At 45.9% G+C, this 12,274-nt stretch overlaps 1 protein-coding gene across 1 annotated transcript; it reads right to left on the minus strand.

Annotated features, from left to right (window-relative positions):
- Window positions 1-1,097: 1,097 nt before the first annotated feature.
- On the minus strand, window positions 1,098-5,556 carry LOC101980746. Its single transcript, XM_005361074.2, has 3 exons — window positions 5,438-5,556; window positions 2,553-2,698; window positions 1,098-1,588 (listed from the first exon to the last, which is right to left on the minus strand). Exons 1-3 carry the CDS (start codon window positions 5,502-5,504, stop codon window positions 1,172-1,174), a joined length of 630 nt encoding a protein of 209 aa, XP_005361131.1. The 5' UTR covers window positions 5,505-5,556; the 3' UTR covers window positions 1,098-1,171.
- Between the last annotated feature and the right edge of the window lie 6,718 nt (window positions 5,557-12,274).

A 12,274-nucleotide genomic window follows, 5' to 3' on the forward strand; every position in this document is an offset into this window, starting at 1 on the left:
TCCTTAAAAATTGCATGCTTTTCTGCCTGGTCCCTACCAAGCGGCCCTTAGTAAGCAGCCCTGTCACATTGTATCTGTGCCCAACCCACACAGCCTGTCACATGTCCCTCCAAATCACTGCTAATGCGCCATGTGGCTTAAGAGGATTGAGTGTTTGCTAAAACAGACCACAGGTAAAAAAACCAACCCACTGTGGAGATTCTGGGGCTAGAATAGCCATTCAGGATGGCAGAGGAATGGCAGCAGAGAGGGACCCAGGGCCCTGACAGTGGTGCAGAGAAACCAGGAACTCAAGACTAGACAGGAGGTTGAGACAATGGTGAGGAGAAAACCCCATTGCTATTCTCTGATCTCCAAGTGCGGGCTTGTGTTCCGCCCAAACCCAGCCCAAACCCATACAGAGTGACCACAGGGCCTAGTTTATCACTTTTGCCACTACCTGGAAAGACTTTTACTTTGAATGTTTTCCTCTCATGTATGTGTGTGCACCAGGAGAAGGCATCTGTTCAGATGAGGATGGCTGTGGGTGATGGGATGAAACTCTCTAGACCAGGTTGGCCTTGAATGCAGCAGAACAGTCTCTGCCTCCCTAGTGCTGGGAACGCCCAGCTGTTTTGTAGTATTTTTAATCCCACCCCCAGGCTTTGGATCTAGTCTGAGAGCCCCCAGGTAAACAAATCCACAAGGTGGGAAAACAGAAAGCAAAACACTAGCTCAAGACACCCACTCACAATCTGCAATCCATTCCAGGCTATTAAAATACCCAGACTAGGCTAAGGAATAAGATGTGATTGAGAAAAGTCATTGTCATTTTAATTTCTATGAATAGCTTTATTATCAATCTAACACAGACATGAAAGTCCAACAGCCCAGCAACAAGCAAGCCGAATAACATCTAACAAAAAGCCATTGCTAGGACAAGCTGGTGCATGAAATAAAAACAAAAGTTGAAACTGAATGTTACACACACACACAAAAAAAAAATCCCATAGGAATAGAAAAAAACCCAAACAACTAAATAACAACACATATGGTGCAGCCTGGCACTTGGGCGGTAAAAGCTACAAGTCCCAGGCCAGAAAAAAAAACATCCACAGTGTAAAATAAGAACCCCCCAAATGGCTGTCACCCCTAGATACCAGAGTGAGCAGTAAGGCAAAGCAGGACATTCTCAGAAATCATCCGTGTTTGGGTGCCCAGAAGACAGTCTGAGCTTCTTGAAGGCTTCCAAAGTTTCGGGGAGCCCGGGGCTGTTTTGGGAAGACTCCTTGCCTTGACAGGATGCATGGCTGATGTGAGGCCTCACTGTGCGAGGTAACATCATTCTGCACCAAGCGCTCTCCCGTGACTTGTACAAACCTTGCCTTAAATGCCTTCTGCGGGTGTGGTATGACTGCATGAGCTTCAGGTACCTCTGAAAATTCTGTCTAAATCCCTCCCGGGAATTGATGGGCCTGCATGGTGACCAGCAGCCCCCAGCTTTGCTGGGAGCACAGGAATAAGGGTTACAGCGGCGGACAGGCTTCCATAGTAGCCAAGCAGAGAGAATGCACACCTCAGGCTTCAGGGAACGCAGGGTGAACCAAGTCTGTAGGGAGGAAGGGTATACAAAAACAAAACAAAAACAAAGGGTCACCTTGTGCTTGCCAGTCCCTCAGGTTTGGGCTGCAGGGCAAGGGAGGCCAGAGGAATACCGCACCAGTCTACTTGAGTACCCTGGGTGGTTCTCAAGCCTCCTAATGCTTCAGCAGTTTACTATGTTGTGGTGATCTACAACCATGAAATTGTTATGATAGCTCATCATTGTAATTTTGCTACTGTTAAGAACTAAAATGTATGGGCTGGAGAGATGGCTCAGAGGTCCTGAATTCAATTTCCAACAACCACATGGTGACTCACAACCATCTATCAGATCTGGAGCCCTCAACTAGCTGCAGCATACATAAATAAATAATAATAATAATAACAAAAAAAAGAATGAACTGTAATCTGTGAAAGCATCCTTCAACCATAAAAAGGTAGCGACCCACAAGTCCCGATCCAGCCTACTCAGTGTGTGGGCACTGGGGTGGTTCTCAACCTTCCTAACACTTCAGCAATTTAATTTATGTGGTGGTAATCCACAGCCATAAAACTTTTATGCTTGCTCATAACTGTTAAGAATCAAAATGTAAGCTGAGTGGTGTTGGCATGCGCCTTTAATCCCAGCACTCGGGAGGCAGAGGCAGGAAGATCTCTGTGAGTTTGAGGCCAACCTAGTCTACGCTTGCTAGTTCCAGGACAGGCTCCAAAGCTACAGAGAAACCCTGTCTCGACAAACAAACAACACACAAACAAACAAGCACATACCCTGGCTCTAAAGCTACAGAGAAACCCTGTCTCAAAAAAAACCAAAACCAAACCAAAAAAAAAAAAAACAACCCCCGCCCCAAATGAAATGTAAACATCTCATATGCAAGCTGTGTGAAGGGTCCTTTGACCCCATAGAGGTTGCAACCCACAGGCTGAGATCCACCAGCCTAAAGGTGCTGAAAGTCGGTGGGGAATCTGACCTTAACTAGTTCCTCCGTCAGGTTGAGTCTAGTGGCCAGGACCCTTTGAGCTTCGAGGTCTGGGTGTGGCTCTATCCTGAAGTGTTTTTCCAGTTCCGACAGCTGTTCCCAACTGTACTTCAGGTCAAGGGTACCCAGAGTACAGGCTGGAGAAAATGGAGAAATCTGATCAGAGAAAGCCTATCATGGTAGACCTACGACCCCACTGCAATTCCCCGCTTTCCAGATCCACTAGCTCAACTTTCTGGGCATTGGGATCTGAATCTTTGAAAAGGGTAGGGTGGAGAGTCCTTCCCTTAATCCCCACATTTGCAGAACTGAATCAGGAGGAGAGTTTGATCCTGTTGCACAAGAGTCTCAAAAACAAACAAACAAAAGAAAAAAAAACCCAAAACAAAACAAAATTACAAAAGCTGTGTTTCTGAGTGTGGTGGCACAAGCTTGTAATTCCTGCATTTGGGAGGTATGAGCGGGTGGCTGGCCTGGTCTACAGAGAAACCCTGCCTGGAAACGAGTTCAAGATCATTTTCCAGGTGCCTGACTGACCTCCATGACACCCTATTTAGTTAAATTTAGTTAAATTTAACTATTTAACTATTGCCTGGTGCCTCTGACTTAGCCCAGCATTCCGGGCATGCACAGGGAGTTGTGGTGGGGGTGTGTCAGGAAAAGGCAGATCTGAGTTCGTGGACAGCCAAACTACAAAGAAAAACAACGAACAATGGCCGGTGGTGGTGCACACCCTTAATCCCAGCACTCGGGAAGCAGAGGTAGGCGATCTCTGAGTTCGAGGCCAGACTGGTCTACAAGAGCTAGTTCCAGGACAGGCAAAGCTACAGAGAAACCTGGTCTCGAGAAAACAAGAAAAAAAAAAGCAACCAACCAACAAACAAACAAACAAAAAACAATTAGCACCCTCGGCCAAAGTAAACAACCAAATTTAAAACCCACAAAAGAAACCAACTCCACTGCAAAGGCCTCACTTTCTATGAGGCCAGGTCTGCTCTGCAAAAGAGCCTCAGAATCCCATCCTTGCTTACAGTCTGAGGGCTCAGACTCACACAGGGAACAGAGAAGCTTCCATCTTTTCTGTAGCGCACTTTAGAAGCTACCACCCTGCCGCCAGCCCTTCTGCAGCCACTAAGAAGCCTCTCCCCCTCACATGGTAGGCCACCCAACATTTGGCCACTCCCATTGCATCTCCCCCCACCCCCCTACCGGGGTGCGGCCTTGCTGGGTTACGTTCTTCACCGAGGAACTGCAGCTGATGGGGGCTTAAAGCTGGGAAACTGAGCCTTGGTTTAGCCCTCTAAAGCCCGCAGCCCAGGAGGCACGGGCCCCACCCAGGGTTTCAACCAGCCAGACGCCTAGGGGTGCATTCTCATTTCTTCTCTGTGGCCAGGGACCAGTCTAGTGTCAGGCTGCCACCCGTCGTGTGCCTGGATTATCCAGCAACCTCCAGGGTTTCCCCTAGGTGCCTGAACAGGAGGGCTCTGGTGACCAGCCTGAAGCGGTCTTGCTTTCTATTAAGGGTTTCTTCCAATACTGAGAGTCAACCAAGGTCCAAGGGTCAGCCGCTGATGTGTCCTCGCAAGGGTGACCAGTTTTTTCTTTTTGTTACTTTGAGATTATCTCATGTTGCCCAGAGTAGCTTGGAACTTTCCACGCACAGGGATTATAGGTTTTTAGCACAAGACTTACTCTTTGGTGCTCTAATAATATAATACCACTGGCCACTGTCAGCCTTTCCTCTCCTGCTCTCCCTCCCCCACCCCCACTAAAGGGGCGTGCCACCATGCTCTCTGCTTCAACCCTTTTTTTTTTTTTTTTTTGGGGACAGGGTTTCTGTATGGAACTCACTCCAGAAATGCTCCTGTGATAAAAGGCATGTGCCACATCCCCTCAGGCTCAGCCTCTATTTTTAATTGAGAGACAGTTGTTGTTTCTCTGTAGCTTTTGGAGCCTGTCCTGGCACTAGCTCTTGTAGACCAGGCTGGCGTTGAACTCACAGAGATCCACCTGCCTGTGCCTCCCTAGTGCTGGGATTAAAGGCGCGTGCCACCACCACCCGGCAACCTTTACTTTTTAAAACTGCCAGGTGAGCCCAGTGATGGTGACTCACGCCTTTAATCCCGGCATCTGAGAGGTAGAGGCAGGCAGATCTCTGTGCGTTCCTGGCCTGGTCGACAAGAGCTGGTTCTAGGACATCCAGGGCTGCTACACAGCGAAGGTCGCGAGAAACAAAAGACAGTGGCTAGCATAAGACCTTGATCCCAAAGAGGGAGGGGGGGGGGTCTGAGTCCCAAGTCCTCCCTTTCTGAGTGAGACTCCAATAACTCTCGGTGGAACCTAGCCATGCTGCAGGGTCCGGAGAAATGTCCCACCCTACTCTCCCTCCACTTTTCAGCCCCAGGCAACCGTCGTGCCTATCTGGATTTCTGCAGCCAGCACACGGAAATGGGCCGACCGACATCTAAAAATTACAGAACTTGTCTGGGAGTGGTGGCCAGAGCCGGCAATCTCTGCTCAGGTGTTGGAAGACCAGGAGTTATGGGCGTTCAAGATCTCCTTCCGGTTACCATCTCAAAGAACACTCACCCGTTCAAACAAACAAAACAAACAAACAAACAAATAAAAAAACCCCGAAAACCAAAAAACAAGATGCAGGCACTGGGAAGAAACTCACTACACAGGTACCAGGTTGCTGGCCAGGCTCGGTACCTTTCAGAGCTCAAAGCGTCAAGTACCTGTTTCAGCTCCCCACACGCCATTTCACTCCTCATTCCAATTCTACGGGCAGGTCCCATTTTGAAAGAGGCCGACTGGGCCTCTTCTGGGAGCCCAGAAGATATATTTGAAACTTGAAGCCCAGAAGAATCACATACCTAACTGCTTGACATTCAAACATCCTTCTGAGGGAGCAGATTCACGCGGCGCAGGCCCTTCCGCCATCAGAGTTACTTCCTTCTCGGCTACAGTTCACTTGACTTCAGCTCCGCAGGTGGAGAACCTACGCTAGGAGTTTGGCTTTAATACACCTCTGCTTTGGGCCCACCCAGTTGGAGACCGCCCACCTCCTGATTGTCTGCTCCTCCCACTCACCTGATTGTCTGCTCTATCCCTCTTCACCCTTCAGGGCATTGCCTTGCAGGGTTTTGTGCTCCTTCCGGAACAACTAGTACTGCTGCTTCAACAAATGAATTGGGAACAACACGCATCCTTAGCCCCGTCCTCTCAGGCCTCCAAAGCCCAGGGAAAGCCTTAGTTTCACCCAGGATCATAAGAGGCATTGGGCCTCCAGCCAGCCTGTTCCTTTAGGTGTTCATCATCATTTCTTCCTAAAGCTGAGTGCCACGCGTCTTGGCTGCCACTTTCTCCACGCATCCCCTCCCTTGTCCTCAAGGTCACTAGGGCTGTTAGGTTATAGTCACAGGGTTCCCCTGGGGTATCTGGACTGGAGAGGTCAGGAAGCTGCCCTGCTTGATAAGTTCTCTTCAAGATTTGTCCCTGGACTAAAGATTGATGGGGGGGTCATAGGGACATCTGCTCCTGTCTTCTGGTGTTGGGTAAAACCACCTCCTTTGCCGGGCAGTGGTGGCACTTGCCTTTAATTCCAGCACTCAGGGAGGCAGAGGCAAGCAGATCTCTGTGAGTTCGAGGCCAGCCCAGTTTACAGAGAGAGTTCCAGGACTACCAGAGCTACACAGTGAAACCTTGTCTCAAACAAACAAACAACCCCCCCCTTCCCCAGAAAACAACAACAACAAAATTAACCCACCTCCTCTTCCTTTATTTACTTATAGCTCTGGCTGCCCTGGAATTCACTATGTATACCAGGTTGGCTTCCATCTCCCAGAGATCTACCTGCCTCTATCTCTGAAGTATTGAGATTCAAGGTGTGCCTTTATTTATTCTGAGACAGGGTCTTTCTACAGAGCCCCGACTGTTCAAAGAGATCTGCACAGTCTCTAACTCAAAGGCTATCCCAGCTTCTCGGAAAGCTGAAGGTGGCTGAGTCTGACCTTGAACAGCTGGTCTTTCCAGTGCTGGGAAAACAGGCACGCCTAACTTCCACCAAGCCCAGCTACAGGGAAGCCGGTTGTAGGCTGGGCACGTTGGAAGAGTTCACTTCTGTCACCCAGGGAGCAGAGGCCGGAAGATCTCTGGGAGTCAAGGTCAGCCTGGTCTCCACTGCCAGGTCTGTTCCAGGCAGAGAATCCCTGCCTGCAGTACCCTGTTTTGCTCACATAAATATAATTGGTAAATACTGTCTAGATTCAACCTTCTGTCCTGTGACTGAACAAGCTCTCAGGCTTCCCTAGTCTTTACTTCACTTGGGAGAAATCAAAAACCTGTTTCGCTATCACTCATATTTAGCACAGAATAACAATTTTGACTTTATGTATATGGATGTTTTGTCTGTATATCTGCGTACTGAAGAGTCCAAGAATAAGAATATAAAAATATAGATTCCACCCCGGGCGATGGTGGCGCACGCCTTTAATCCCAGCACTCGGGAGGCAGAGGCAGGCAGATCTCTGTGAGTTCGAGACCAGCCTGGTCTACAGAGCTAGTTCCAGGACAGGCTCCAAAGCCACAGAGAAACCCTGTCTCGAAAAACCAATATATATATATATTCCAAAAATAAAAATGTAGAAATAAAGAAATATAAAGTTGTAAGTCTAGGAGAATGAGAACAGACTGTCAGCAGCTTCCTCAGCAGCTTGAGGATTAATTATTAACTGTGGGCTATTTCGCTGTACAACCCATAGCTCTGTTTACAATACTGGAACTTCTCTCTGCAAACTGAGAGTAGTGTCCTGGCCATCCTTGATAAACGACAGGTACGGGCTGAGTTAACCTTTAGGAGACAGAGATGCGTGACCTCTGGATTAGGCACCACCTCTGCCACGGCAATCTGCTGCCCTCAAAGGGAAGGTGTGGGACTTCAGTAAACACTGGTGTGACTAATGAACTATGCTAATGGAGGCTTAAAGTAAGGCTATCTGTACCTGAGATTTACCTTGAGATAGTGTTTTTCTGTTTATCAACCTTCTGGTATTGCTAGCAGTCCCTTTTTCTGACTAATTCTTAAAAACATCTGTTTTCTTGCAATTAGTGACTTTCGCTGTAATTTCCTCTGGAACATATTTCACATTAGCTGCCTAGTTACCTATTGAACTCACTCCCCCTCTTAGGGTCTCTGTTGACTAACCCGCGGGGCAAGATTGTAAAAATTCTTTTGTTCAAACCTAATGCTTGGTGCCCCTATTATAAAAAAAATAGGTTCAGAAACTAGCATTTTTTTTTTTTTTCCGAGACAAGGTATCTCTATAGCTTTGGTGCCTGTCCTAAAACTAGCTCTTGTAGACCAGGCTAGACTTGAACTCATAGAGATCCACCTGCCTCTGCCTCCCGAGTGCCACCACAGCCCGGGTCTAGCCTTTTGGCACAAGCCTAACCAACACTATCTCTGACTGTGGTCTCAGCTAGCTGATAAGCTTCAGTGCCCCAGTGTTTCTTTTTCTTTCTTTTTTTTTTTTTGTTTATTTTTTATTTTTAAGTTTGCTTATGGTTTTCCTGGAATCTGGTTTCTGGAATAAAGTTTGTTTCTGGTTTACTAAACTTTGGTGGTCTGTCCCCATCTTTGCGTGACAACCCCCCCCATCACATGTAAACAGTGCCCGTAAAAGCCCTAAGAGGGTGTCATAGTTGTAATGGTCTGTCCTGTCCCTTTAAGAGATAAGCCCCGCCCACTCCCCACCCTCTCCACCCCATCCTCAGGAGCTGTTGGTCCAATTTTAAACTACCTGGGCTTTGAGTGTTAAACCTGGGTCATGGAAGAGCAGCTAGTGCTCTTAATGGCTGTGCCTCTAAACTATCTCTTTTTTATATTTATTTTTCTATTCTTTTTTTCTGGATTTTTAAAAAATTTATATTTATTGAGCTCTACATTTGTCTCTGCTCTCCTCCCTGCCTCTCCCCTCCCCCCCTTCAAACCTTCCCCAAGGTCACCATGCTCCCAATTTACTCAGGAGATCTGTCTTTTTATGCTTTTTACTTCCCATGTAGATTAGATCTATGTAAGTCTCTCTTAGTGTCCGCATTATTGTCTAAATTCTCTGGGATTGTGGTTTGTAGGCTGGCTTTCTTTGTTTAAAAACTACCTATGAGTGAGTACATGTGATAATTGTCTTTCTGTGTCTGGGTCACCTCAAAATAATGTTTTCTAGTTCCATCCATTTTCCTGCAAAATTAAAGCTGTTGTTATTTTTTTCTGCTGTGTAGTACTCCATTGTGTAAATGTACCACATTTTTCTTATCCATTCTTTGATCCAGGTCATTTAGGTTGTTTCCAGGTTCTGGCTATGACAAACAAAGCTGTTATGAACATAGTTGAGCACATGTCCTTGTGGCAAGATTGAGCATCCTTTGGGTATATACCCAAAAGTCGTATTACTGGGTCTTAAGGAAGGTTGTTTCCTAATTTTCTGAGAAATCACCACACTGACATCCAAAGGGGTTGTACCAGCTTGCATTCCCACCAGCAGTGCAGAAGTGTTCCCTTTTCCCCACAACCTTTCCAGCATAAGTTGCCATCAGTGTTTTTGATCTTGGCCATTCTTTCAGGTATAAGATGGAATCTCAGAGTTGTTTTGATTTGCATCTCTCTGATGACTAAGGATGTTGAACATTTCCTTAAGAGTCTTTCAGTCATTTTAGATTCCTCTGTTGAGAGTTCTCTGTTTAGGTCTGTACTCCATTTTTTGTTATTGGATTATGTGATCTTTTGGTGTTCATTTTCTTGAGTTCTTTGTATATTTTGGAGATCAGACCTCTGTCTGATGTGGGGTTAGTGAAGATCTTTTCCCAGTCTGTAGGCTGTCGTTTTGTCTTGTTGACTGTGTCCTTTGCTTTACAGAAGATTTTTAGTTTCAGGAGGTCCCATTTATTGTTTCTCTCAGTGTCTGTGCTGCTGAGGTTCTGTTTAGGAAGTGGTTCCCTGTGCCAATGCATTCAAGTGTACTTCCCACTTTCTTTTCTAAAAGGTTCAGTGTGTTGAAGTCTTTGATCCATTTGGACTTGAGTTTTGTGCATGGTGATAGATATGGATCTATTTTCATTTTTCTACATGTTGATATCCGGTTATGCCAGCACCACTTGTTTTAAATATGCTTTCTTTTTTTCATTTGATATTTTTTTGCTTCTTTATCAAAAATCAGGTGTTCGAAGATGTATGGACTGATATTCAGGTCTTCTGTTCGGTTCCATTGGTCCTCCTGTCTGTTCCTATGCCAATACCAGGCTGTTTTCAGTACTGTAGCTCTGTAGTAGAGTTTGAAGTCAGGGACTGTGATGCCTCTACAAGTTCTTTTATTGTACAGGATTGTTTTGCCTATCCTGTTTTTTTTTACTTTTCCAAATGAAGTTGAGTATCATTCATTTGAGGTCTTTGAAGAATTTTGCTGGGATTTTGATGGGCATTGCATTGAATCTGTAGATTGCTTTTGATAGGATTGCCATTTTTACCATGTTAATTCTGCCTACCCAAGAGCATGGGAGAGCGTTCCACTTTATGGTGTCTTCTTCAGTTTCTTTCTTTAAAGATTTAAAGTTCTTGTCATAAAGTTCTTGTCTCTGTGTGTTTTTTTTTTTTTTGAGCCTGTCCTGGAACTAGCTCTGTAGACCAGGCTGGTCTCGAACTCACAGAGATCCGCCTGCCTCTGCCTCCCTAGTGCTGGGATTAAAGGCGTGCGCCACCACCACCCGGCTGCTGAAAGTGTTTATGAGTTGTAGAAGTTCCTTGTTAGAATTTTTGGGATCATTTATGTAAACTATCATATCATTGTCAAACAGTGAGAATTTGACTTCTTCTTTTCCAATTTAATCCCCTTGATCTCTCTTTGGTGTCTTATTGCTCTAGCTAGGACCTCAAGAACTATATTGAATAGATATGAAGAGAGTGGACAACCTTGTCTTGTTCCTGATTTCAGTGGAATCACTGGGAGTTTCTTACATTTTAAGCCTGGTCTATAAGAGCTAGTTCCAGGACAGGAACCAAAAGCTATGGAGAAACCCTGTCTCGAAATTAAAAAAGAGAGAGATAGCTGTTGTCATGGCTCCTCTCCTCTCTTCCCGCTTCTCTTGTCTCTGTTTCTCTTTCTCTCTCTCTCTGCCTCTCTCTGCTCTCCCCCTTCCCCTTCCCTTCCATAGCCCATTTTGTCTGCAAGGTGTATCTCTGTTTCTCACCTGTCACACGGCTCCCTGCCTGAGGTCCTGAGTTCTATTCCCAGCAACCTTATAGTTGCTCACAACTATCTGTAATGAGATCTGGTGCCCTCTTCTGGCCTGCTGGCTTACGTGCTGGCAGAAACTGTATACATACTAAATGACTAAATCTTTAGACAGGCTGGGGTGGCGCACGCCTTTAATCCCAGCACTCGGGAGGCAGAGGCAGGCGGATCTCTGTGAGTTCGAGACCAGCCTGGTCTACAGAGCTAGTTCCAGGACAGGCTCAAAAAAAACCCACAGAGAAACCCTGTCTCGAAAAACCAAAAAAAAAAAAAAAAATTGAAATTCACAGGTAAATGGATGGAATTAGAAAAAAATCATCTCCTGAGAGTGGGGTATCCCAGACCCAGAAAGAGAAATATGTCATTTATTTGTTTATATGTGGATATTAGTTTTTAAATCAATGATAACCAAGCTACAATCTATAGAATCACAGAGGTTAGGTACAGAGTAAGGGACTGGCCTGGGAATAGATCCCAATAGGAAAGAGAAATAGAATAGATATTTATGGATGGATGGGGATGAGGGAGTCTGGAATGGGAAGATCAAGTGAGGAAGTAGAGGGGACAGGGAAATAAGGGGAAAGAGCTGAAATTAAGGGCCACTTGAGGGGTAGTGTGGGAAACTAATACAGTAGAAGCAGCGTAAAAGGTCTACATATAAGAAGGTGGTCGAGACGAAACTGCCAAGTGGTGGGGGAGACGGAGTCCCAACTGGCCATTTCTTGTCCCAGGTGAAGCTTCCAGTACCAGGACTGGGTTATATCCAATGACAGGGGTTTTCTGTAGCTTTCATGCTTGTTCTGGAACTTGCTCTGTAGACCAGGCTGGCCTCCATCTGCCTGCCTCTGCCTCCCGAGTTAAAGGTGAAAATTAAAGGTATTTGCCGCCACCACCTGATTCCAGTTGAGTTCTTGGTCAAAGAGGAATCCCTAAACAACCTGGGCTGTTACAGAGACTATAGGTTGCTCTCCATAAAGCAATGGCAAGGCCCCACTGCTGAAGACAACACCTACAAACCCATTGAACATGGAGATGTTGAGCCAGTGCCTACATGGAATTGTCACTTGTTATAGTGTGGGAACGAATCCCATCTGTTTCTTTTCTTTCTCTTGGGCTCTTTTTCTTCTCTTTGTTTCTTTCGTCCAATTCTGATGTTGAGTTTTATCTTACTATAGTTTATTTTATGGTTGTCCTTTAAAAGCCTGTTTGTGCCAGATGGTGGTGGTGACAGGTGGGTCTCTGTGGGTTTGAGGCCTGCCTGGTCTACAGAATGAGTTCCAGGACAGGCACCAAAGCTACAGAGAAATCTTTTCTCGAAAAACAAAACAAAACAAAACAAAACAAAAAAGTCTGATTGCTTTTTCGTCCTCTTCCTTCTTCTAGTTTAAGGTATGTGCGTGCGTGTGTGTGTGTGTGTGTGTGTGTGTG

The sequence above is a fragment of the Microtus ochrogaster genome, linkage group LG4, assembly GCF_000317375.1.
Source record: "Microtus ochrogaster isolate Prairie Vole_2 linkage group LG4, MicOch1.0, whole genome shotgun sequence".
In the NCBI taxonomy this organism is placed as follows: Eukaryota; Metazoa; Chordata; class Mammalia; order Rodentia; family Cricetidae; genus Microtus; species Microtus ochrogaster.